The sequence below is a fragment of the Hylobates moloch genome, unplaced genomic scaffold (genome assembly GCF_009828535.3).
Source record: "Hylobates moloch isolate HMO894 unplaced genomic scaffold, HMol_V3 SCAFFOLD_1, whole genome shotgun sequence".
Taxonomy (NCBI): Eukaryota; Metazoa; Chordata; class Mammalia; order Primates; family Hylobatidae; genus Hylobates; species Hylobates moloch.
In genome coordinates, this window is record NW_026652276.1 from 93,151,249 (window position 1) to 93,178,734 (window position 27,486).

General features: G+C 39.1%; 2 protein-coding genes across 2 annotated transcripts; both read left to right on the plus strand.

Moving 5' to 3' along the window:
- Positions 1-6,443: 6,443 nt before the first annotated feature.
- LOC116810812 (Bardet-Biedl syndrome 4 protein-like) lies at positions 6,444-6,868 on the plus strand. Its single transcript, XM_032755738.2, has 2 exons — positions 6,444-6,534; positions 6,581-6,868. The coding sequence occupies exons 1-2, from the start codon at positions 6,459-6,461 to the stop codon at positions 6,847-6,849; spliced, it is 345 nt and encodes a 114-aa protein (XP_032611629.1). The 5' UTR covers positions 6,444-6,458; the 3' UTR covers positions 6,850-6,868.
- LOC116810272 (Bardet-Biedl syndrome 4 protein-like) lies at positions 6,862-7,758 on the plus strand (the record flags this gene model as incomplete). The annotated part of the gene is made up of 1 exon (XM_032754450.1): positions 6,862-7,758. A coding segment is annotated over one exon (897 nt), but the record flags the coding sequence as incomplete, so codon positions are not given.
- Between the last annotated feature and the right edge of the window lie 19,728 nt (positions 7,759-27,486).

The window sequence follows — 27,486 nt, forward strand, 5'->3', positions numbered from 1 at the left end:
GGCCTCTGCCTATCAAATGTGCTGACACAAAACTTTGGTTCACACTGACCTGCCTGGGGAGAGAGGCAGAATGCAAGGCATTCATTTTTCCAGCAAGAACCATGGAAAGGAAAGTATGTTCTAGAGCTGACAGTTGTAGAAGTAGCTCTCTGATTTGGTAACTTCTTGATGGTAAATTACAAGAGGTGAAGGTTCTAGAGTTGGCAGCTGGCAACTTCCTAATCAAGCAGGGGAAGCAGCTCCCTGGGCAGTCTAGGGACTTTTGAAATCATACCTGGAAGCTGCTTCACTCTTCCCCAAAATTCTTTAAGCTGTCTTCACACTCAATAAATCCTTTGTACTTAAACTAGTTAGACTAAAAATTCTATTTTCTGTGGCTAAAAATCCTTCTGAGTGTGTGTGAATGATGTCGGGCTAATGTCAAATACTTCAATTTAATTTGGAAAATATTGCCCCCATCATGTCTACTTTCTGAGGCCAGTGTGAGCTTAGCATGCACTGGGTGGTTGGTGTTTCTCTTCTGGGTGAGATTAGGAGGAAAAGATCATTCTTCTTTGTTTTGTTTTGTTTTTGAGATGGAGTCTCACTCTGTCACCCAGGCTGGAGTGCAGTGGGCGATCTCGGCCCACTCAAGCTCTGCCTCCCAGGTTCACACCATTCTCCTGCCTCAGCCTCTGGAGTAGCTGGGACTACAGGCGCCCGCCATCACACCCAGCTAATTTTTTTTTTTTTTTTTTTTTTGTATTTTTAGTAGAGACAGGGTTTTACTGTGTTAGCCAGGATGGTCTCAATCTCCTGACCTCGTGATCCACCCGCCTTGGCCTCCCAAAGTGCTGGGATTACAGGTGTGAGCCACCACATCTTTAAGTACAGCATAATTTATTTTTTCTGTATTTTTCTTCCACCTGTCTGTATTCAAGTTTTACAGATTTTGTACTTATACTTTTCATGTAAGGCCTCCTCACCTCATCAAAAAGCTTGTTTTGGCTTTTTTTCTGGGGCAGTCACAGGAGTAGGGAGTAAGTCTAAAGGGATGGTTCTTGAGGTCTCCATTCAGAGAGAGAAGTAGAAAGCCCTTCAGTGCCCTCTATCTGGCCACCATCAAAGACTTCTGAATAAAGCTGATATTTTATTTCCATTTGGCTCCTTGTGATTTTCCTCTATGATTTAGAAATCTGTAGGGTAGAGGGCTGAGGTGATTGGTGTCCACAAACTTCCATCACTCAAAACTGGAAGTCACCTTAGAGAGCATGTATTTCAACATGTCTTCATGTCGATGAAGCACTGAAGTCCAAAGTTATAGAGCCAATAAGTGAAAGAGCTCAACCCAAAACTCAAATCTGTAAACTGAGGCCATTGTTATTTTTACCACGCCAGCTAGAGACAGGTGAATGAACATATGAGACTAGTTCTAGCAAGTGGATTGAACTGTCTAGTTCTCCATCCAGCCCCCTTTACTTACTTACATATTCTACCTGACCCCTATAAGTACTCGGGTTTGTGAGCCTTGATTTAAAAGAATCCTACATAAAATATTCTAGTGAATAAACACTCTTATGGTAAAGCAAATCACTCATTCTTTGTATGTACATTTTGTAGATGATACTCTGAAAAGCAGAGCCCACTTAGAAAGAGATTTGGAACAATGTAGAAGGGGTCTGAAAATATTTTTAACATAATCTTCTATTTTTAGCTATCCCAGCTTATAGTTTAAAATATGCTGAGTTTGTCCTTATGGATAGGCCATAACAGAGGATCTCCAGGACTGAAAAACTTTTCCTATTGAACTAGGCCAGTAATGCCCCCCACTGGCAGAACATGCTTTGTCTTCCATCTGGAATTGCACACCAGTTTTGTCAACCCCAAAGGCACCATTCTGACACATCTCATTAATTTTTACAGGGTCTTGACCTGTAAGAATAAATGGTCTATGCTTCAATGTCTAAGTATGCACATAAAGAAAGCAGAAGTTTAACTTAAGTGCTATATAGGTAATCTTGGGTCCAAGAAAAAAATGGATGCTGAAAAGATACAAATGTCCTGTGGTGGTTATTTATTAAGCTTCCAACCAAATACAGTATAGCCTAAGATAACCCAAATCTATGTGGAAGAAAAGTATTAAAAAACTACCAAGTGTTATTGCTTGTTTCTTATGAAAAGTGTCATTATTCTAGCCCTTTTCATGCTGGTGTAGTCCTCATTTATTGTAAGTGGATCCATCTGTGGATAAGAAGCTCAAAGGGAAAGTGGTTAAATAATTCAAAATCCTCTCCCCAGTAAGAACATCAAATCCTAAAAAACTCCAAAATTCAATATACAATAAAGTTAGTTGTACAGCCATAATTTTTCATCAGGAAAAAATATAGCAAAACCACAATTACTTATGTGAATAATGGACACCAAAATTGAAAAAGAAAATCTAGATATATTAATAAATTAGATCCTAGCTCCAAAATATTTTTTTCAACTAACTTTTTTTTAACAGAACTCTAACAATTAACCAGACCAGTTAGCACTTCACTACTTACTTATACCCTCCCAGAATTTTATTTCTGGTAGGAGTGATCAAGGAAAAATGTGAAATAATAAAAGCTAACATTTATTAAGTTCTTACTAAATGCCAGTGCCCTTATTATCTAATTTAATACTCATTAAGAGCTATTATTACATTCATTTTACAGATGATGGAAGAAAAGTAGGGGCAGTTTAAATGAATTGTCCAAGGACATTCAGATATAGTAAGTGGTGAACATAGTCTATCTTCTTCAAAGCTCATACTTGGAACCAGGATCCTTGACTGCCATCCTAGGAAGCAACTTCATTCTATGGTATTCTTCTAGAGCAGTAGCTATTTTAAGAAATACTCTGGTTGTTGGATGATTAAGGTTTATCAGAAAAGCCTTAATGACATTTGAGTGATTTTTCACAGATAAATTCCCAATAAGCATGCAAATTTCTTATTGTATATCTTCACTGAGAAAGGTACCTAATAAGAGGCTACAGGAGTGGAAGATGTTAGGAAAAGAGCTAGACAGGCCTCACTCCTCACATGTTCAATATATTATTCATGAACCTCTAAAGGAACAAAGTAATAAAAAGAAAGTGGGTATTTTTCTCTCATAAAACTTCAGTTATTCACTTCTACATTTTACTTGAAAATAATGAATAAATAAGTATCAGTAAACATAGACACATTGGAGTCCACCTAGACATAAGTATATTTCCTCTTATAGGTGAAATTGTCATAAAACAGATCATTAGTCATTAAAAACATGTTGACTATAAAACAACTACTTCCACATCAACTGGTACTCAGCAGAATAAATACATGTCCACCAAATCAGTCTTCCTCAGCTTGGGAGGACAGAAAGCTAGAAGTGAAATAAAAGAAGTAAAGAAGTGATGGTGAGGGAAGAAAGAAGATGGAGATGGCCAAATAGGAATAGCTCCAGTCTACAGTTCCCAGTGTGAGCAATGCAGAAGACGAATGATTTCTGCATTTCCAACTGAGGTACCGGGTTCATCGCACTGAGGATTGTCGGACAGTGGGTGCAGGACAGTGGGTGCAGTGTACTGAGCATGAGCCAAAGCAGGGCAAGGCATCACCTCACCTGGGAAGGGCAAGGGGTCAGGGAATTCCCTTTCCTAGCCAAGGAAAGGGGTGACAGATGTCACCTGGAAAATCAGGTCACTCCCACCCTAATACTGCACTTTTCCAATGGTCTTAGCAAACGGCACACCAGGAGATTGCATCCCACACTTGGCTCGGAGGGTCCTATGCCCACGGAACTTCACTCATTGCTAGCACAGCAGTCTGAAATCAAACTGCAAGGCAGCAGCAAGGCTGGGGGAGGGGCGCCCACCATTGCCGAGGCTTGAGTAGGTAAACAAAGCCACCAGGAAGCTCGAACTGGGTGGCACCCACCGCAGCTCAAGGAGGCCTGCCAGCCTCTGTAGACTCCACCTCTGGGGGCAGGGCATAGCCCAACAAAAGGCAGCAGAAACCCCTGCAGACTTAAATGTCCCTGTCTGACAGCTATGAAGACAGTAGTGGTTCTCCCAGCACGCAGCTTGAGATCTGAGAACAGACAGACTGCCTCCTCAAGTGGGTCCCTGACCCCTGAGTAGCCTAACTGGGAGGCACCCCCCACTAGGGGCAGACTGACACCTCACACGGCCTGGTACTCCTCTGAGACAAAACCTCCAGAGGAACAATCAGGCAGCAACATTTGCTGTTCACCAATATCCACTGTTCTGCAGCCTCTGCTGCTGATACCCAGGCAAATAGGGTCTGGAGTGGACCTCCAGAAAACTCCAACAGACCTGCAGCTGAGGGTCCTGACTGTTAGAAGGAAAACTAACAAACAGAAAGGACATCCACACTAAAACCCCATCTGTACATCACCATCATCAGACCAAAGTTAGATAAAACCACAAAGATGGGGAAAAAACAGAGCAGAAAAACTGAAAATTCTAAAACTCAGAGTGCCTCTCCTCCTCCAAAGGAACGCAGCTCCTCACCAGCAACAGAACAAAGCTGGATGGAGAAAGACTTTGACAAGTTGAGAAAGGAAGGCTTCAGATGATCAAACTAATCTGAGCTAAAGGAGGAAGTTTGAACCCATGGCAAAGAAGTTAAAAACATTGAAAAAAGATTAGATGAATGGCTAACTAAAATAACCAATGCAGAGAAGTTGTTAAAGGATCTGATGGAGCTGAAAACCACGGCACGAGAACTACATGACGAATGCACAAGCCTCGGGAGCCAATGCAATCAACGGGAAAAAAGGGTATCAGTGATGGAAGATCAAATGAATGAAATGAAGCGAGAAGAGAAGTTTAGAGAAAAAAGAATGAAAAGAAATGAACAAAGCCTCCAAGAAATATGGGACTATGTGAAAAGACCAAAACTACGTCTGATTGGTGTAACTGAAAGTGATGGGGAGAATGGAACCAAGTTGGAAAACACTCTGCAAGATATTATCCCAGAGAACTTCCCCAATCTAGCAAGGCAGGCCAACATTCAGCTTCAGGAAATACAGGGAATGCCACAAAGATACTCCTTGAGAAGAGCAACTCCAAGACACATAATTGTCAGATTCACCAAAGTTGAAATGAAGGAAAAAATGTTAAGGGCAGCCAGAGAGAAAGGTCGGGTTACCCACAAAGGGAAGCCCATCAGACCAACAGCTGATCTCTCGGCAGAAACTCTACAAGCTAGAAGAGAGTGGGGGCCAATATTCAACATTGTTAGAGAAAAGACTTTTCAACCCAGAATTTCATATCCAGCCAAACTAAGCTTCATAAGTAAAGGAGAAATAAAATACTTTACAGACAAGCAAATGCTGAGAGATTTTGTCACCACCAGGCCTGCCCTAAAAGAGCTCCTGAAGGAAGCACTAAACATGGAAAGGAACAACCAGTACCAGCCACTACAAAAACATACCAAATTGTAAAGACCATTGATGCTAGGAAGAAACTGCATCAACTAATGAGCAAAATAACCAGCTACCATCATAATGATGGGATCAAATTCATACATAACAATATTAACCTTAAATGTAAATGGGTTAAATGCTCCAATTAAAAGACACAGACTGGCAAATTGGATAAAGAGTCAAGACCCATCAGTGTGCTGTACTCAGGAAACCCATCTCATGTGCAGAGATACACATAGGCTCAAAACAAAAGGATGGAGGAAGATCTACCAAGCAAATGGAAAACAAAAAAAGGCAGGGGTTGCAATCCTAGTCTCTGATAAAACAGACTTTAAACCAATGAAGATCAAAAGAGACAAAGAAGGCCATTACATAATGGTAAAGGGATCAATTCAACAAGAAGAGCTAACTATCCTAAATACATATGCACCCAATACAGGGGCACCCAGATTCATAAAGCAAGTCCTTAGAGACCTACAAAGAGACTTAGACTCCCACACAATAATAATGGGAGACTTTAACACCCCACTATCAACATTAGACAGATCAAGGAGACAGAAAGTTAACAAGGATACCCAGGAATTGAACTCAGCTCTGCACCAAGCAGACCTAATAGACATCTACAGAACTCTCCACCCCAAATCAACAGAATATACATTCTTCTCAGCACTACACCACACCTATTCCAAAATTGACCACATAGTTGGAAGTAAAGCTCTCCTCAGCAAATGTAAAAGAACAGAAATTATAACAAACTGTCTCTCAGACCACAGTGCAATCCAACTAGAACTCAGGATCAAGAAACTCACTCAAAATCGCTCAACTACATGGAAGCTCAACAGCCTGCTCCTGAATGACTACTGGGTACATAAAGAAATGAAGGCAGAAATAAAAATGTTCTTTGACACCAACGAGAACAAAGACACAACATACCAGAATCTCTGGGACACATTCACAGCAGTGTGTAGAGGGAAATTTATAGCACTAAATGCCCATGGTGCAGCAGTGGGCTGAGCCAAAATGGCTGAGGAGAAAGTCGCTACGAGAACTGTATTTCCTGTATCTACTGAGTCTCAAAAACCCCGGCAGAAGAAAGGTGACTTTCTTCTGGCTTTCAGCTGAAGATCTTACCCATCATCAAGCTCCAGAGTTTCCTATTTTAGAGAAGCAGAACTGGTTGATTCATCTTCATTATATCCAGAAAGATTATGAAGCCTGCAAGGCTGTTATCAAAGAACAGCTTCAGGAGACTCAGGGATTGTGTGAATATGCTATCTATGTCCAAGCATTGATATTTCGCCTGGAAGGAAACATCCAAGAATCCCTAGAACTCTTCCAGACATGTGCAGTTCTTAGCCCTCAGAGTGCAGATAACCTCAAGCAGGTGGCCAGATCTTTATTTCTTTTGTGAAAACATAAAGCTGCCATTGAAGTATATAATGAAGCAGCTAAACTCAACCAGAAAGATTGGGCCATCTTGGCAGCAGGCAGCATGATGCAGACCTACAGGGACTTTGATGTTGCCCTCACCAAATACAGAGTTGTGGCTTGTGCTGTTCCAGAAAGTCCTCCACTCTGGAATAACATTGGAATGTGTTTCTTTGGCAAGAAGAAATATGTGGAGGCCATCAGCTGCCTGAAACAAGCCAACTACTTGGCACCCATCGATTGGAAGATTCTGTATAATTTGGGCCTTGTCCATTTGACCATGCAGCAGTATGCATCAGCTTTTCATTTTCTCAGTGCGGCCATCAACTTCCAGCCAAAGATGGGGGAGCTCTACATGCTCTTGGCAGTGGCTCTGACCAATCTGGAAGATATAGAGAATGCCAAGAGGGCCTACACAGAAGGAGTCCACCTGGATAAGTGTAACCCTTTAGTAAACCTGAACTGTGCTGTGCTGCTGTACAACCAGGGCAAGAAGAAGAACGCCCTGGCCCGATATCAGGAGATGGAGAAGAAAGTCAACCTACTCAAGGACAATAGCTCTCTGGAATTTGACTCTGAGATGGTGGAGATGGCTCAGAATTTGGGAGCTGCTCTCCAGGTTGGGGAGGCACTGGTCTGGACTAAACCAGTTAAAGATCCCAAATCAAAGCACCAGACCACTTCAACCAGCAAACCTGCCAGTTTCCAGCAGCCTCTGGGCTCTAATCAAGCTCTAGGACAGGCAATGTCTTCAGCAGTTGCATATAGGATGCTCCCCTCAAGTGCTGGAGGAACATCCCAGTTCACAAAGCCCCCATCTCTTCCTCTGGAGCCAGAGCCTGTGGTGGAATCAATTCCAACTGAAACATCAGAACAAATAAGAGAGAAATAAGAATAGAATGAATGACCCCAAAATAGGGTTTTCTTGGGCAAGGATATGCTGGATTAGGAAAGGCAACATGACACAGGCAGAGTGGCACCCACCACAGAATACAGTGTGTGTTACGATTACGAAGAGCCAGCAGTTGAGCCTAAGGTCCTTCTGACTACCTGGTATTGGCATTTGAGGTCGGAAACCCTCTATTGCCCCATAAGCCAGGAAAAGTGAAAAGACAACACAGTTCTTTAAGAACTGGCAGCAAAGCTTGAGGATCTGTGTATGTAGCTGAGTCAGCAAGGTACATGATGCTGTCTGCTTTCAAAAGGACTTTTCTCTCCTAGCTGACTGACTCCTTCCTTAGTTCAAGGAACAGCTGAGACAGACCTCTGCTGAGTAGCCCTGTGATGACAAAGCCTTGGTTTAACTGAGGTGATCCTCAGGTTGTGAGGTTTTATTCGTCCCCAAGGCAAACACAAATATTAGATTAATAATCCAACTTTAATAGTATACATTTAAAAGAAAAAAAAAACAAAAGCCCTGTAAGTTGAGGCCCAGCCTGCTGAGTATTGCAGCTGCATTTGCCTAAAGGGAATCCAGAACAAGTCTCTCCCTGTATTTTGTTCTTGAGAGGGGTCAGTTTAGGAGCTAGATCCTATCAGTATGAGGAGGAGCAGCCCAAGGCTTGTCTGGATCAGCCTCAATGATTTTAAAGAAAAAAGGAAGAGTTTCTTAGATGAGTAATTGTTATTGAAGGTAGTCAGTGATAACCACTGACCAGATGCTATGAATACACTATGTGTCTTTTTAGAATAAAGATTACGTATCATCAAAAAATAAATAAATAAATAAATGCCCACAAGAGAAAGCAGGAAAGATCGAAAATTGATACTCTAGACAATGCCCCTGGGGGTGGAGCCAAGATGGCCAAATAGGAACAGCTCCGGTCTACAGCTCCCAGCATGAGTGACACAGAAGATGGGTGATTTCTGCATTTCCATCTGAGGTACCGGGTTCATCTCACTAGGGAGTACCAAACAGTGGGTGCAGGACAGTCGGTGCAGCGCACCGTGCGCCAGCTGAAGCAGGGCAAGGCATTGCCTCACTCGGGAAGCGCAAGGGGTCAGAGAGTTCCCTTTCCTAGTCAATGAAAGGGGTAACAGAGGGCACCTGGAAAATCGAGTCACTCCCACCCTAATACTGCACTTTTCCAATGGTCTTGGAAAACGGCACACCAGGAGATTGTGTCCCGCACCTGGCTCGGAGGGTCCTATGCCCATGGAGTCTCGCTGATTGCTAGCACAGCAGTCTGAGATCAAACTGCAAGGCAGCAGCAAGGCTGGGGGAGGGGCGTCCGCCATTGCCCAGGCTTGCTTAGGTAAACAAAGCAGCCAGGAAGCTCGAACTGGGTGGAGCCCACCACAGCTCAAGGAGGCCTGCCTGCCTCTGTAGGCTCCACCTCTGGGGGCAGGGCACAGACAAACGAAAAGACAGCAAGAACCTCTGCAGTCTCAAATGTCCCTGTCTGACACCTTTGAAGAGAGTAGTGGTTCTCCCAGCATGCAGCTGGAGATCTGAGAACGGACAGACTGCCTCCTAAAGTGGGTCCCTGAACCCCGAGTAGCCTAACTGGGAGGCACCCCCCAATAGGGACAAGCTGACACCTCACTTGGCCAGGTACTTCTCTGAGACAAAACTTCCAGAGGAACGATCAGACAGCTGAATTTGCGGTCCACTAAAATCCGCTGTTCTGCAGCCACCGCTGCTGACACCCAGCAAAACAGGGTCTGGAGTGGACCTCTAGTAAACTCCAATAGACCTGCAGCTGAGGGTCCTGCCTGGTAGAAGGAAAACTAACAAACAGAAAGGACACCCACACCAAAAACCCATCTGTACATCACCATCATCAAAGACCAAAAGTAGATAAAACCACAAAGATGGGGAAAAAACAGAGCAGAAAAACTGGAAATTCTAAAAAGCAGAGCACCTCTCCTCCTCCAAAGTAATGCAGTTCCTCACCAGCAACGGAACAAAGCTGGACGGAGAATGACTTTCATGAGATGAGAGAAGAAGGCTTCAGACGATCAAGCTACTCCGAGCTACGGGAGGAAATTCAAACCAATGGCAAAGAAGTTAAAAACTTTGAAAAAAAAATAGGTGAATGTATAACTAAGATAACCAATGCAGAGAAGGGCTTAAAGGAGCCGATGGAGCTGAAAGCCAAGTTTCAAGAACTACATGAAGATTGCAGAAGGCTCGGTAGCCAACGCAATCAACTGGAAGAAACAGTATGTGATGGAAGATGAAATGAATGAAATGAAGCGAGAAGAGAAGCTTAGAGAAAAAAGGATAAAAAGAAATGAACAAAGCCTCCAAGAAATATGGGACTATGTGAAAAGACCAAACCTACGTCTGATTGGTGTACCTGAAAGTGACAGGGAGAATGGAACCAAGTTGGAAAACACTCTGCAAGATATTATCCAGGAGAACTTCCCCAATCTAGCAAGGCAGGCCAACATTCAGATTCAGGAAATACAGAGAACATCACAAAGATACTCCTCCAGAAGAGCAACTCCAAGACACATAATTGTCAGATTCATCAAAGTTGAAATGAAGGAAAAAATGTTAAGGGCGGCCAGAGAGAAAGGTCGGGTTACCCACAAAGGGAAGCCCATCCGACTAACAGCTGATCTCTCGGCAGAAACTCTACAAGCCAGAAGAGAGTGGGGGCCAATATTCAACATTCTTAAAGAAAAGAATTTTCAGCCCAGAATCTCATATCCAGCCAAACTAAGCTTCATAAGTGAAGGAGAAATAAAATCCTTTACAGACAAGCAAATGCTGAGTGATTTTGTCACCAGCAGGCCTGCCCTAAAAGAGCTCCTGAAGGAAGCACTAAATATGGAAAGGAACAACCGGAAGCAGCCACTGAAAAAACATGCCAAATTGTAAAGACCATCGAGGCTAGGAAGAAACTGCATCAACTAACGAGCAAAATAACCAACTAACATCATAATGACAGGATCAAATTCACACATAACAATATTAACTTTAAATGTAAATGGGCTAAATGCTCCAATTAAAAGACACAGACGGGCAAATTGGATAAAGAGTCAAGACCTATCAGTGTGCTGTATTCAGGAAACCCATCTCATGTGCAGGGACACACATAGACTCAAAATAAAGGGATGGAGGAAGATCTACCAAGCAAATGGAAAACAAAAAATGGCAGGGGTTGCAATCCTAGTCTCTGATAAAACAGACTTCAAACCAACAAAGATCAAAAGAGACAAAGAAGGCCATTACATAATGGTAAAGGGATCAATTCAACAAGAAGAGCTAACTATCCTAAATACATATGCACCCAACACAGGAGCACCCAGATTCAAAAAGCAAGTCCTGAGTGACCTACAAAGAGACTTAAACTCCCACACAATAATAATGGGAGATTTTAACACCCCACTGTCAACATTAGACAGATCAACCAGACAGAAAGTTAACAAGGATATCCAGGAATTGAACTCAGCTCTGCACCAAGCAGACCTAATAGACATCTACAGAACTCTCCACCCCAAATCAACAGAATATACATTCTTTTCAGCACCACACCACACCTATCCCAAAATTGACCACATAGTTGGAAGTAAAGCTCTCCTCAGCAAATGTAAAAGAACAGAAATTATAACAAACTGTCTCTCAGACCACAGTGCAATCCAACTAGAACTCAGGATCAAGAAACTCACTCAAAATCGCTCAACTACATGGAAACTCAACAGCCTGCTCCTGAATGACTACTGGGTACATAACGAAATAAAGGCAGAAATAAAAATGTTCTTTGACACCAACGAGAACAAAGACACAACATACCAGAATCTCTGGGACACATTCAAAGCAGTATGCAGAGGGAAATTTATAGCACTAAATGCCCACAAGAGAAAGCAGGAAAGATCCAAAATTGACACCCTAACATCACAATTAAAAGAACTAGAAAAGCAAGAGCAAACACACTCAAAAGCTAGCAGAAGGCTAGAAACAACTAAAATCAGAGCAGAACTGAAGGAAATACAGACACAAAAAACCCTTCAAAAAATTAATGAACCCAGGAGATGGTTTTTTGAAAAGATCAACAAAATTGATAGACTGCTAGCAAGACTAATAAAGAAGAAAAGAGACAAGAATCAAATAGATGCAATACAAAATGATACAGGGGATATCACCACCAATCCCACAGAAATACAATCCACCATCAGAGAATACTACAAACACCTCTACGCAAATAAACTAGAAAATCTAGAAGAAATGGATAAATTCCTGGACACATACACCCTCCCAAGACTAAAACAGGAAGAAGTTGAATCTCTAAATAGACCAATAACAGGTTCTGAAATTGTAGCAATAATCAATAGCTTACCAACCAAAAAGAGTCCAGGACCTGATGGATTCACAGCCGAATTCTACCAGAGGTACAAGGAGGAACTGGTACCATTCCTTCTGAAACTATTCCAATTGACAGAAAAAGAGGGAATCCTCCATAACACATTTTATGAGGCCAGCATCATCCTGATACCAAAGCCTGGCATAGACACAACCAAAAAAAGAGAATTTCAGACCAATATCCTTGATGAACATTGATGCAAAAATCCTCAATAAAATACTGGCAAACCGAAGCTGGCAGCACATCAAAAAGCTTATCCACCATGATCAAGTGGGCTTCATCCCTGGGATGCAAGGCTGGTTCAACATACACAAATCAAGAAATGTAATCCAGCATATAAACAGAACCAAAGACAAAAACCACATGATTATCTCAATAGATGCAGAAAAGGCCTTTGACAAAATTCAACAACCCTTCATGCTAAAAACTCTCAATAAATTAGGTATTGATGGGACGTATCTCAAAATCATAACAGCTATCTCTGACAAACCCACAGCCAGTATCATACCAAATGGGCAAAAAATGGAAGCATTCTCTTTGAAAACTGGCACAAGATAGGGATGCCCTCTCTCACCACTCCTATTCAACATAGTGCTGGAAGTTCTGGCCAGGGCAATCAGGCAGCAGAAGGAAATAAAGGGTATTCAATTAGGAAAAGAGGAAGTCAAATTATTCCTGTTTGCAGATAATATGATTGTATATCTAGAAAACCCAATTGTCTCAGCCCAAAATCTCCTTAAGCTGATAAGCAACTTCAGCAAAGTCTCAGGATACAAAATCAATGTACAAAAATCACAAGCATTCTTGTACACCAATCACAGACAAACAGAGAGCCAAATCATGAGTGAACTCCCATTCACAATTGCTTCAAAGAGAATAAAATACCTAGGAATCCAACTTACAAGGGATGTGAAGGACCTCTTCAAGGAGAACTACAAACCACTGCTCAATGAAATCAAAGAGGATACAAACAAATGGAAGAACATTCCATGCTCATGGGTTGGAAGAATCAATATCGTGAAAATGGCCATACTGCCCAAAGTAATTTATAGATTCAATGCCATCCCCATCAAGCTACCAACGACTTTCTTCACAGAATTGGAAAAAACTACTTTAAAGTTCATATGGAACCAAAAAAGAGCCCGCATTGCCAAGTCAATCCTAAGCCAAAAGAACAAAGCTGGAGATATAATGGTTTTCTAATCATCAAGAGAAACTCCAAAGAGTTAAAAATTACACATGACTAGTGAATTTATTTTCAGTTTAAGTAACTATGTTCTATGTCTTTTTAACAACAACTTTCATAATCTTAGGATGAAACTGGAAGGTCTAAACTTCAGCATAAGGTGGAATAGCGATGCCATTTACTTAGATAAGGAATATAGCATAGCAGGCAGATTCAAATGAGTAAGAAAACAGATTAGTTGAGGATACTGGTGTTGAAGTGCCTGTGGTTCCTTTACAGTGTCTAGTCTCCTTTTACACTGAGAGTAAATTGGAATCACCGGTCAAGTCTTAGTCAAAGTAAATTGAGGCTTCTCTCTTTAGCGTGAGTCCATGGAATAAACTCTTAAAAACCTAGGATACAGATAGTAATGGTTTAATCTCCCTTCCCAGGTTTGTGGGAGACCAAGGGGAACAAAGCCTGGTTTAGTCTGAAGTTTGTTCTTTTTGAGATGGAGTTTTGCTCTGTCGCCCAGGCTGGAGTGCAATGGCACAATCTCGGCTTACTGCAACCTCTGCCTCCCGGGTTCAAGCAATTCTCCTGCCTCAGCCTTCTGAGTAACCAGGATTACAGGTATGCACCTGCCAACCACACCCAGCTAATTCCGTATTTTTAATAGAGACAGGATTTCACCATATTGGCCAGGCTGGTCTCAAACTCCTGACCTCAGATGATCCACCTGCTTCGGCCTCCCAAAGTGTTGGGATTACAGGCGTGAGCCACTGCACCGGGCCGTCTTAAGTTTTAAGGCAGACTTGGAAATGAAACTATGTGGGGCATGCTTACATCAATAGATGTGCTACAATAGCAATATATTTGTTCTGGGTCCAAATATGGGTGAATATGATGGAAATCCACAATAGAGGTTAAACATCAACACCAAGGAAGTAGAGATCAAGTAAGAGAAACTCCTGGAAAATATAAAGGAGCATCCTGAGTTTTAGAGGCAAATCCCTCCATCCCCCACCCTTCCTGCTTTTGTATTCTTTCACCCAGGTTCTCCAGTGCAGTGATTCTCAGAGCTACTCATTGGAACCACCTGGAAAGCTTTTGAAAAACACTGATCCTGACCCCACACTCCAAACTTCTAATTTAACTGGTCTTGAATGGGAAACTACCACCTTAGTATTAGGTTGGTGCAAAAGTAATTACAGTTTTTGCCAGTACGTACCATGGCAATACCACATTAGTAGATTCTCAACCCTGGCTGCACATTAGAAACTTCTGAAGCTTCTAAAAAACACCAGGCCTTAGTCCCACCTCCCAGTTCATTTAGTCCAAGGTGGGGTCCTGACATCTGGTGTTTTTAAAAGGTCACAGGTGATTGCCAGAGTTCAAAACCACTGCCAATACTCCAAAACAGAGAGGCTCTCTATTTTCTCCATTTGTTTCAAAACTACTTCTCCAAACTCCCTTTTATTTTTTTTTTTTAGTTTTTTTTTTTTTTTTAAGGTGGAGTCTTGCTCTGTTGCCCAGCCTAGAGTGCAGTGGCACAATCTCGGTTCACTGCAACCTCTGCCTCCCAGGTTCAAGCAATTCTCCTGCCTCAGACTTCCAAGTAGCTGGGACTACAGGCACATCCCACCATGCCTGGCTAATTTTTTGTATTTTTAGTAAAGACGGGGTTTTCACCCCGTTAGCCAGGATAGTCTCTATCTCCTGACCTCGTGATCCACCCGCCTCAGCCTCCCAAAGTGCAGGGATTACAGGCGTGAGCCACAGTGCCTGGCCTCAAACCCACTCTTAACTATAACCATGTCTTTTACCTAACATAGATTATGAGAGTGTGATATAAGCTCTATCATCTTTTTCTTTTTCTCTGCTATCACTTTGATTTTTGATCAGGAAACATCTCTATCATCACAACCTCACCATCATTCTCACCTGGGTTACTGAAGATAACACTGATAAAACCATCTCCTCTTCTCAGTGGACTTTTCTTTCTGATCACAACCATGTGAAGTCTCTCTCACCATAAAAACAAAAACAGAAGACCTTCCAAAACAAAAGGACCTTCCAAGAGCCTTGTTAACCCTAGAGGTAACCCTCCATTGATTTCTGCATTAGTCTGTTTTCATGCTGGTGATAAAGACATACCTGAGACTGGATAACTTATAAAGAAAAAGAGGTTTAATGGACTTACAGTTCCATATGGCTGAGGAAGCTTCACAATCATGGCAGAAGGCGAAAGACATGTCTTACATCACAGCAGGCAAGAGAGAGGAAGAGAGCTAAGCAAAAGAGGAAGCAGGTGATTATAACACCGTCAGATCTTGTGAGACTTATTCACTACCACGAGAATAGTACGGGGAAGACCCACCCTGATGATTCAATTACCTCCCACCTGGTCCCTCCCACAACACGTGGGAATTGTGAGAGCTACAGTTCAAGATGAGATTTGGGTGGGGGACACAGCCAAACCATATCAGTTTCCTACCTTTCAACAACAAACTTCTTGGATAATAAGGTCTTTTGGGGGCCAGGATTGCTGCAGTGATTCCTGATTGTCCCTAATAACTTTGGCAAGTAGAAAAAGGCAAAGAGAAATAACCTGTTCCAGAAACTCTAGTCAGGCCCCAGAAGAGGGATCTCGTTCCCATTAGAGTCAGAGGGGAAATCCAGTATTTTTTATACCAAAGGAGGGACTTTCGCATATTATATAAGAACAAACAATTCACTGAAAAGATGACAAATTCTTTTAATATTAAATACATATGTAAAAGATGATAGAACAAATTTCAGGCACCTTTATACTACTAATACTGTATTATTTGTTTAAACTTGTAATAAGTCTGGCACAAAATACATAGTCGTGCACCTCATAACATTTTGAAGGACAGACCTCATGTACTATGGTGGTTCCCTAAGATTGAAATGGAGCTGAAAAATTCATATTGCCTAGTGATGTCATAGCTATCTAGTGTCATAGCACAATGTATCACTCATGTGTTTGTGGTGATGCTGGTGTAAACAATTGTACTGCGTTGCCAGTTGTATACATGCATAACATATACAATTATGTATAGTATGTAATACTTGATAATAAATGACTACGTTACTAGTTTATGTATTCACTGCACTATACTTTTAATCGTTGTTTTACAGTGTACGCCTTCTACTTATATAAAATAGTTAACTGTAAAACAGCCTCAGGCAGGTCCTTCAGGAACTATTCCAAAAGAAGGCATTGTTATCATAGGAGATGACAGCTCCATGCTTGTTATTGCCCTTGAAGACCATCCGATGGGATAAAATGTGGAGGTGGAAGACAGTGATATTGATGATCCTGACCCTGTGTAGGCCTGGGCTCATTGTGTGCTTGTGTCTTCATTTTTTAACAAAGACCTTTATAAGTAAAATAAAATAAAATAAAATAAAATGTTCAAAATAGAAAAAACACTTATAGAATAAGGATATAAAGAAAATATTTTTGTATAGCTGTACAATGTGTTCATGCTTTAAACTGAGTTTTTACAAAACAGTCAAAAAGCAAAAAATAATTAAAAAGTTTATAAAGTAAAAAGGTTACAAAAAGCCAAGGTTAATTTATTATGAAAGAAATAAATATATTTTTAATAAATTTAGTGTAGCCTAAGTGTAGCATTTGTAATGTCTACAGTATTACACAGTAGTGTCCTAGGCTTTCACATTCACTCACCACTCACTCACTGACACCCAGAGCAACTTCCAGTCCTGCAAGCTTCATTCATGGTAAGTGCACTGTACAGTTGTACTTTAAAAAAAAATCTTTTATGCCATATTTGTACTGTACCTTTTCCATGTTTAAATGTGTTTAGATATACAAATATTTACCACCATGTTATAATTGCCTACAATGTTCAATACAGTAGCATACTCTATAGGTTTGTATTCTAGGAGCAATAGGCTGTACCGTATAGCCTAGGTGTGTAGTAGGCTGTATAATCTAGGTTTGTGAAGTACACTCTGTGATGTTCAAACAATGAAATCACCTAAGGTTATATTTCTCAGAACATATCCCCATTGTTAAGTGACACATAACTGTATAGATCGAGCTTGTAAATTTGGTTCAACAATAGCTAGGAACAATTTGAGAGAATAATTAAGTTGAAATTCTTGCCCATTTTATAATATGGCTTTAGAATGAATTTGCTGCCAATTTAAGTAACCACATCATATATTTTAGTGGTTTCTGGGGGCAATAAAAGTAGCACACTTATAAATACCCATATGGATAAAAATGCTTATCATATTTTTTTCAAGATAAATAGAAGCAATGTCAAGGACTGCAGAAGTCACACACACACACCAAACTGACAAAAAACCTCCACTCATCTCTCTTGAAAGAGGTAGCAACATCTCTGGTTCATTGGATTTGAAAGTTAAGTCAATTGATTTAAGGGAAGAAAAATACAAGATTGGGAATGCTTTAGTCACATACTCTGTTCTATCTCATGTTAACCTCTAGGGAGAATTTGAGGTGATACCCATATTTTCACAAACATTGTCACCATAATCCACATAGAATATGTGTACTTCTTGCAAGCAGAGCTCTGACATAGGTCCAAGAGTCTTAAAGATTAAGTACAGCTTTGGCTGGAAAAATGAAGAGTCCAAAAGCAACTCATTCTTAATTATCTTTTATCTTCCCCTTGGAAAGCTGATGGAAAGGCTAAAAAGAACCCATAAAAAGAACAAAAGAAAGAGTTTTGGTGGTTCTACCTCAGTCCGAGAAAAGGATTCCTTGAGGCTTATGCATAGCAAATCCAGTTCACCAGGATAAAGAAGTATATAGACTAGCTACACAGCAAGATTTGGGCATTTGCCCGAAGGAGACCTGAACATATTACCTTGAAATCAAATGATTCAAATGGTCATATTTGGGACCTAGCTATGTGAGATCTTATATATCTATGTTCTCAAATAACAATTACCATTATCTCTGGAAGCTGAGCATAAAAAAACTTATTAATTGCTCAATATCATTTGTTAAAATGAAATTTTTGGGCCTTAGTTTGCTTAGTGTGCCATAATTAGTAAAACTTGCTTTAAAAAGTTGCAAAAGAATAAATGGAAATGCTCTTTAAAAGACTGAATGCTACATAAATACAAATTATTCCTACTATTAACTGGAATATGATACTAAAACAGCCCACCATACATCCACCAGTCAGTCTGCCTGTCAGTTCACCAAGCTTCATTAGGAGACTAACAGATGGGCAACATATAAAAGCTTGTATTTGTAAGATCTCACTTTTGCCCTTTGGCTATCTGCCCTCAGGCCTAGAGTGTGGCCCTTAAATCCATCTCCCCAAGAGCCTAAAGGAAATGCTTGTGTGGTCAAACTGGTTCCACCATTGGTCTCATTCCAACCAAAGCTCATTAGTTTTACTTTTCCCTTTGGATTTGTGGGTTACAGTTTTATTTGTTGCATAATAGAAGCCACTAGCAGCTTCTATGTTTCTTTACACCTTGGCATTGAATCAGCAATGGATCCATTGCACTTCCTTTATTAAGATGAAGTGGTGGTTTGCTGTATGTCCTTAGACTTGGTTGTCATTTAAGCATTTATTAGTTACTCTAATTATAACCTACTAGCCATTCTATTTCTTTCATTAAGATAAAATAAAAAGGAACTTGTGCTCCAGCTTCAACTTTAAAAACCTAGACCTGCACTGTCCAATATGGTAGCCTCTGCATATGGCCATTGAGCACTTGAAATATGACTAATCTGAATTCAGAGATGCTGTAAGCATAAAATACACATCAGATTTCAAAAAGTTATTATTAAAAAAGAATATAAAACACCTCTAATTTTTAAAACTGATTGCATGTTGAGATGATAATATTTTTATTATATTGAGTAAAATTAAATATATTATTAAAATTAATGCCATTTATTTTTAATGTGGTGACTGGAAAATTTTAAATTATGAATGTGGCTTGCATTATATTTCTACTGGACAACTTTGATCTAGATGTTCAGAAGTTTTTTGAAGATTTTTATTCTTAATGATTTGGGTTAGTCTTGGTTATTTAATTCTAATGTATTCTTTCTTACTGGGTTATTTAAAATTTGTGTGTTATCTTACATCTAGAATTGACTATAATATAATAGTAAATTAAATAAAACTAATTAATGGCTATTAATCATGTTTAAAAGGCACTGACCTGCCAAGTGCTTTCAAAGCCCTTTAGACACCTGCATTAATGGCTCTCTATCATGCCAAATGATACTGAACCAGAAATGCTCTAATGCTGTTCTTGTCTAGAGGCGACCTCCTCAGCTTGGAGCTTCACTGAGCACAATAGACAGCAAGTGATACATTATATTCCATGCATTGATAGATGTGTTTGGCAAATGTCATAGCACTTTCTTCAAAACCGCATCATGAAATAGAATACAAGATATTTGGAAAGCAGATTTGATCCTAGTACTTGTGATCTATTCTTAAACCCAGCTTTCATTATGTATGTAATACAATGTATGATGTATGACCAACCACCTACATATGTGAGAGGTATTTTTAAAATGAGCAACCACTATAATTGTGGTATACAAAAAAAAGAGAAAATTCTCATAATGAAACTAAGGGAAAAAATGAGAGATGAAAAGGCCAAGTGTAAAACAACAACAACAACAAAATTCAGTTCACCAGCCAACCCTCCATGGTCACTTATTCCATCCATTGCATTGAATAGTAAGAATTATTAAAAAAAAAAAAAACTTTTTAACCATAGAAAAGAACTGTCCCTCTGATCTGGAATATACAGTAAGACCTCTATTAAATATCATTGAGTCCAAAGGACCTACAATCCCAAGATGATCCCATTTGGGCAAAGGAAATAGAAACCTGCAAAAAGACAGAAAGCATGCAAGAGAGGGAGTTGATAAAGACTGAAAAAGAGAATTAGCTGCATTAGGAAAATTGTTCTGCATAATTTTCCTACCCTCCCCTAAGGAACTTATAGTTGTGACAGGATATTCAGAAAAGGAGAAAATTATTTTTCTCCAAGACAAGCTTCAAATAAGAAGAAATTTAATAAGAAGAAATCATTCCATGGATTTAATAATGCAGAGATAGTGTGCTTAGAATAACTTAATCTTAAAGATACCCATCTTAAAAAAAAAACTCACAAAGAAGAAAACAAAGAGGTAAATAAATATTGCTCGACATTTATATACAGATGCACTTGGAATTACTCGGTTTCAGTTCATCTTTAAGCTTCCCATTTTCCAAGATAGACAAACTGTAGCACTGAATTTTAGTTGATGCGGCCCAAATTATAAATAGCCTGTGTAAAGACCAGAACTAGAAGTAAATTTATCTCCAATTGCCTTTTTTACTAATTTCTCAGGCAATTTCTTCTCAACACATCCTGGCTGTAAGACTTGCTATTCCTAGGACCACATGAATACTTTTAAGATACCTAACATGAAAGAAATACACTTAACAGAGCCTTTACTGGATAGATGGTTCCCAAATTGAGTTGTTTTTTTCGTTGTTTTTTTTTTTTTTTGAGACAAGGTCTCCCTGTGTTGCCCAGGCTGGAATGCAGTGGCGCAATTTTTGTATTTTTTGTAGAGAAGTGGTTTTGCCATGTTGCTCAAGCTGAGTTCAACTTTTAAGACATTGTTTTGTAAAATCATGCTGAAGTCCAGCCCCAAAATGTGACTACTATTAAACAGTTAATGATATATCCTTCAAAACTTTTTATAAGATGGATACAGTCATACAATTTTTAAAATCAAAGTGAGATTGTGCTCTCACTCAATTTAGAAAAATTCTAAATTTTTCTTTTTTCAATATATTATAGATATTTTCATTTTCAGGCTTTATTATATTTTTAAATCCACATAATTTGCCACTCTACAAATGTCCCATAGGTTTCTCAACCACCACTGTATCAATGATGATTTATTTAGGTTATATGCAATTTTTCACTATTACAAATAATACCACAACAATATTATTTGGTTATATTTTGGAACTCATGTAAGAATTTCCTAAGGATAAATTGCTAAAGGTGAAATTTCTGAGTCAATGATCATTACATTTTTAGGGCTTTTTACAGATACTTTAAAAATTACCTTCCAAATCACTCGAGTCAATTTACGTTCCCACCAGAAATAAATGACAAGGCCTGTTTCCCTATACCCTTACCATCACTGAGTGCTATCAATTATTTTAATAATGCCTGACCAGAGAAGAACATATCTCAACTTTTATTCAATTTGGATTATTTTTAACAAATCAAAGTTGGGGATTTTTCTTTTTAAGTTAATCCTGTATTCTCCACATCCTTGTTTAACTAGTCTTTCCTGATACTATTTGTGAAAAGGAAAATAATAAAAGTTTTCTGTCTTGAGACTTACAGGTATATTTTAAATATTCATTTGATTCCAGGGATTGGCAAATATAATTCAGTGCTCTTGGGTAGACTATTAATTCCAGCATTTTTTCTAACATCTTTGGTTTAGCTTTTTCTCATACAAAGCAGAAATCAATCTTATTTCACATAAAGTACTGGGATTAGGGTACATTTTAGTTTGGCCTGTATTTGGCAAAAATTCAAAACTTTCAGTATTACCTAGTTCAAAATTTCAACTCACTACTTACATGATTTTTCTCTTTAAACAACTTCTGACTTTCATGAACATAGACTCAAATCCAAACAGAGATTATCTCATAAGTTTATACAAAAATAGGGGAAGTGCTTCGAGATTGCTACAGAAATGTACGGTCCTACTGGGCATCTTAAAGACAATGTGTGTGAGCTTTAATGAAGCCTTTGAAAGTTTAAAATGCATCAAATTAAAAACCATACCCATTAGAAAAAAATTCTTTCAGCATCTATTCTGTCAACATTTCTGGAAGGAGGTAAAAGGTTTTTATTTAAGATATGAACACAGTCAGAGATAAATACATTTTCTTTGTAGAGACTAGATAGCTCACTGTTGAATATTAATGTTAAGATAAAAGTAAAGCATATTTGTGCTGGTGGACATGACAGAAAAGTGAACCACAAAGAAAAAACAATTTTCAAATTGCAAGCAATTGGAATGCTTACAGAGTATCATGAAATCCTGAGGATTTGAAGACAACTTTGAAGACATAAAGTTCAACCACTTATCTATCTAATGTTTAAATCTTCTCCACAGTAAATCGGTCAAATGCTCATTCACCCAGTGCTTAAACATATGCTCTGATAGGGAATGAATTACCTACTGGGGAGCCCGTTTCAGTTCTGGGCAGCCGTGATGATTAGTTAGTCCTTCTTGGTACGTTCTACTAAAGTTTGTTTTCTTAGATTTAATATTTATAGATCCTACTTACACATTGGCATTACATAGGAACTCTTGGCTTGCTAATTCTATACCCTCCCTAACCTCCATTCCTTTCACCTTCCACAATACGAGCAGAAAAACTAAATCTTCACTTTCCTGGTCTCTGTTTCAGCAAGGGCTTGCCAACATAACCCAGTTCTGGCTAATGAGACATAGGAAAACTCCACATGTGGGTTCTGGGGAAGCTTTTGTCATCCATTCCCTCTTCTTTCTGCCTTGAGTATAAACTTGATTAAGCCAGGATTGCTACTTGCAACCAGGAAGGAGAGTTCACATGTCTAAACCCCTAAATGCTCAGAGCCATCTACCTTCAGACTTAGTACTATTTAGAAAAAGTAAACTCCATCAATCCTGAGGGATTTTAATCAGGTTTTCTGATGTTTGCACCTGAAGACAAACCTATTTAACACCTATATCATGTGGTCACACCGAAAAGTCAAATACTTATTCCATTTGGTAACACCTCTCATCTTAATGATGAGAAAATATTTTACTAAACTGCTACCTGACTCAGGTTGGAGATACTCTTACCTCCAAATGTCAACAACTAGACTGTATCTATAATATTATCACAACTACAAAACTATCAGAGTAAACACAAAAGAGAGAATTTAGTTAATGAATGTTGGAGACTCCTGAATTCTGATGTAAGATAATGTAAGCAGTATATTCACTGTTCCTGGTCAATTTCTTCCCTTTCCTATCTTCTCATTCTATTCCTATCTTAGCTCACCTCCAATTTCATTATAAATTAGGATTTCTAGACCCTGGCAAAGCCTGATAGAACAATTTTAATTTGTTTCCTCTTTTTTTTTTCTTTTTCAAGTCTATCAGGATGTCAGTTTTCTAGAAATCACTTGCAGCCATAGTTTAACCTCAAAACAGGGCACTAAATTTCAACTTTCCCAGGATCATCAAATTTGAGCCTCAAGTTGCAATGTCATTTAAAGATAGCGATCTGCTATAATTCTTGTAGACTAATAGCAAAATGCGCCACCAGAAATACGTCTAAAACGTTGACCTATTTTTCTAGCTCTTAATGCATAGTACCAATAATGCTATGAGAGAATTTTTATGAATAGTCTTTTCCAAGAATTAAACGATGAAACAGAATAAATCTGAATTTATTCTGCAATTTATAGCCAGCTCAATCCTTTTTAAAGAAAAGCTATAATCTTACACCTTCAGAATGATAATTTGATCAATTGCATTTCAGAATCAGTAAGTAGGATTGATTATACATCTCCTGTCTACTTCAAAGAAAATTTATAAGGAAGACTGTAGACTAATTAAGAGAATGGACTTTGACATGAGTGAGATATTTAAATGTGGATTTTGCCCATTATGAGCTGACTGATTTAAGGCAAATTACTTTGGTCCATTCATATTCATCATCAGTAAAAATGGAATAAGTATATCTACCTCTTAGGTTTATTATACGGATAAAATAATTATATTATATATATATAATATCATAGATATAATAATATAAACTTAATTAACACACATATAGTTTAAACATTGTCACTAGCACATAAGTGTTCGATAAATGATTAGCTATTACCATTCCTAAAAAATATTGGCACCCTTTTCTACCTGGTTTCACTGAATTCTTTCACTTGATGTGGTAAGCCAACAACCTTGGTTTCTAATGATTAAAAGCACTGAATATCTAGCATAAGTATAAATTATTTAGACATTTATATAATTTCCTTTTTTATCTCTAAACCATTGCACATCCTTTTGTAGAAACAGAATCTAGATGATTCAGCAAGAGGTTTTTTAAAAAGACAGAAATGGCAAGGGAGTAGAGGTAGAGCCCCTAATGTTAGACATGTGCTGGAGTTTGTATTGTTCCAGAGCAACCTGAGACAAGGATTTGAGTGCAAATAGCAATTTTAGGAAATGCTGGGTGTAAGGGTAAAGAAGAAGGGAAGGAATACAAAAAAAGAAAAAGGGTGCCTCACCAGTCCCACTAGTATTTTATGCAACTTGAGTTTAATCTCACTGAGGAAACTCTGAGAGCCAGGGAACATACCCCTTCAAATTATTGCATCCAAGAGGCAGGGGAGCTGGGGTATTTATATCTCAGGAGATGTCCTGAGGTCATTGTTGAAAGCTGCTCCTATGGTTTGTTAATTCCTAGGCACTTCTGGCTCACTGATCATGGATCATAGGCAAAGCTGTTTTCTGTGCTTCTGCTGAAAAAGAAATGAGATACTGAGATGAAAATACTGGGAGTTGGAAGTCAGGGAAAAGCCCACTGGATGATGACAGAAAGGGAGAAAGGGGACATTGATGGCATGTGCTTCAGGGCACTGAGGACTAAATGAAACCAGAAGAACAGGAGCTAAAACCAAGTTATGGATTGTGACAGGGTAAATCCCAGGGTAAAAATATTACAGGGTAATATTTCAGGGTGAAAAAAATTACAGGGTAGTTTTTTTACAGGATAAAAAATCTCAGAGTAAATCCCAGGGTAAAAAGAATCTGAGCAAGGGAAGTGAAAGGCTGAAATTTTTGTGAAATGAAAAAGTTGGCAGCCCAGAAGAAAGCCAGAATTTTGGCTTGGAGGGTGTGGTACACATCTCACACCAAAACTTTCATTTTGATGTGCCCTAGCAGAAAGCTCATGGTGCTATTGGTCCTTCTCCCATGGCACATGGGCAGCTCTGGGCCTATGGGCACACCTTTTAATCTGACTGGCTATTGTTGAACATGCAGTACTTCTCAAAGCATGTCCATGCAATAATGGTTCAATACATGCAAATCAATAGACATGATACATGATCAACAGAATCAAGGACAAAATCTATATGATAATTTCAATAGATGCTGAAAAAGCATTCAATAAAATTCAGCATCCCTTCATGATAAAAACTCTCAACAAACTGGATTAGAAAGAACATACATCAACATGATAAAGGCCATACATAACAAGCCTAACTCAGACACACTTTTCAGACACACTTTAGAAGGAGGGGTCCAATTTGGAACACCTACTCAGGCCTAATCTTTCCTCTCCAAGGAAAATTCAGGTATTTCCAGACTCCACAACTCCTTTGTACCCAGAACTTTGCTCATGAGCCTGACATTTTCTGCACTCTCCTGGCCTTCTGCACAGAATTGGTTGGGTGCCATCCTCCTCTGCAGCAGAGATCCAGAGAGAAACCTGTGGCTATGGGCTGAGGCCCAGAGTCTAGGCTGAAGTAGACTGAAAATGGTGAGAGAACTTGCAACACCTGACCTCTCAGTTACTGACTCCTTCAGCAAACAATTATTAAGCATCTACTTTTTTCTCATTTATATCTCTAGCAGAGTTATAGGGGCAAGCAGGCCAGGATCCCAAAAACTCCTCTGACATGCTCTGCCAGTTAGTCCATCTGTGCTAAGGAGGCTAAAGTTGTAGACTAGATCGTGATGGTTAGATTGTCTCTTATTTTCTGACTACTGAATGCCAAAATCCGTGTCCATCCCACCCTTGCTCTTTTTCTGACCAGCTCATCCCAGGGGGTGCCTCAGTTAAGTCCATCTTCGAGGCTGGAGACAACATGTACCCCTGGCAGCAAACATCAGTGGGATCCTTGTCAAACACAATGGTAGTCACTGTCATTAGAGGGGCTTGCAGAACATTTTCAAAGAGCAATATTTTTTGTTGTTAGGCCTCTTGCAGTTGCAATTATAATTAGGGAATTTTAAGAATTTAGGACTTTTTCAGACAAAAGTTACAGTATTTGGTTTATACAGAACAACTTTTCACTTGGAGTCATATCATTCATTTTATTGATTTTTTCATTTTTTATAAATCCCCGTGGATTTAATGTGTTAGAATAAAGATATCTCTGCAGAAGGCAATTCTCATTTTTAAAAAATGGCTGTTGATCAATGTGGAGTTATCCTTACAGATTAATGTGAAAAAGAAACATGTTTAAAAGGCTATTTGAAATTAACTTGGGGACATTTTGAAAGGAAAAATCAATTAAATAATGTGTTTCTAGATCCCTCCTTAAAATATACGAACTTTCCATTTTGTATAGTGACATTTTTTTCAGATACATAGAGATATGAATGAACATCCTTAGAAACATAACTGAGTCTTTATTTCTTTGGGAGTATCATTACCCTTGAAACAGGATGATAAAGCTGAGAATAGTACCATAAACTCAACTATAAATAACCCACACTAACAAAGGAAAACGCTGGTTGAATGACTTTTTACACATACCAAAAAGCAATAATTTACAGACATTTCCCAGTGAAAACATGGAAGTAAGAAAGAAAAGAGAAATAAATTAGGATGCTAAATGTTGCCTTCACTGTATCAAGGAAACTAATGATCATTTAAGAAGGAAAATGATAATCCCTTCTCAGGGCCCTATTTGATGTGAACTGCTGTCTAGGCTTACTCTTGTTAGTTCTTCATGGGAAATTCAAAGTGGGTAGAATACAGCAAGTTGTTTTTTTTTTTAATACCTTTAGGGAGGCTTTTACTTTTCACTTTACCACAGACTCCTCATGCCCTAATATTCATAACTCCACCCTGATTTACACTTTTATTTTTTTCAGCCTGGTCTTTGCAGGCATGTGATTTAGGGACTCCCGTCCTATGTTCCCCCACCCCGCCAAATTTCTCTATTTGATATCCCAGAATTAAGTTCACTCCATAATTCCAGTCTCAAATAGCCTCCGTCATTTCCCCTTTCCCTGTCTAAATTCATTTCTCCATAAAATCCATTCACGTGACAACAATTTCAT

Bases quoted from the DNA above. Each gene is read 5' to 3' on its own strand.
- LOC116810812 (XM_032755738.2), top strand. From the start codon at position 6,459: ATGGCTGAGGAGAAAGTCGCTACGAGAACTGTATTTCCTGTATCTACT. The intron at 6,535-6,580 runs GTGACTTTCTTC...CCCATCATCAAG, and splicing joins AAAACCCCGGCAGAAGAAAG to CTCCAGAGTTTCCTATTTTA.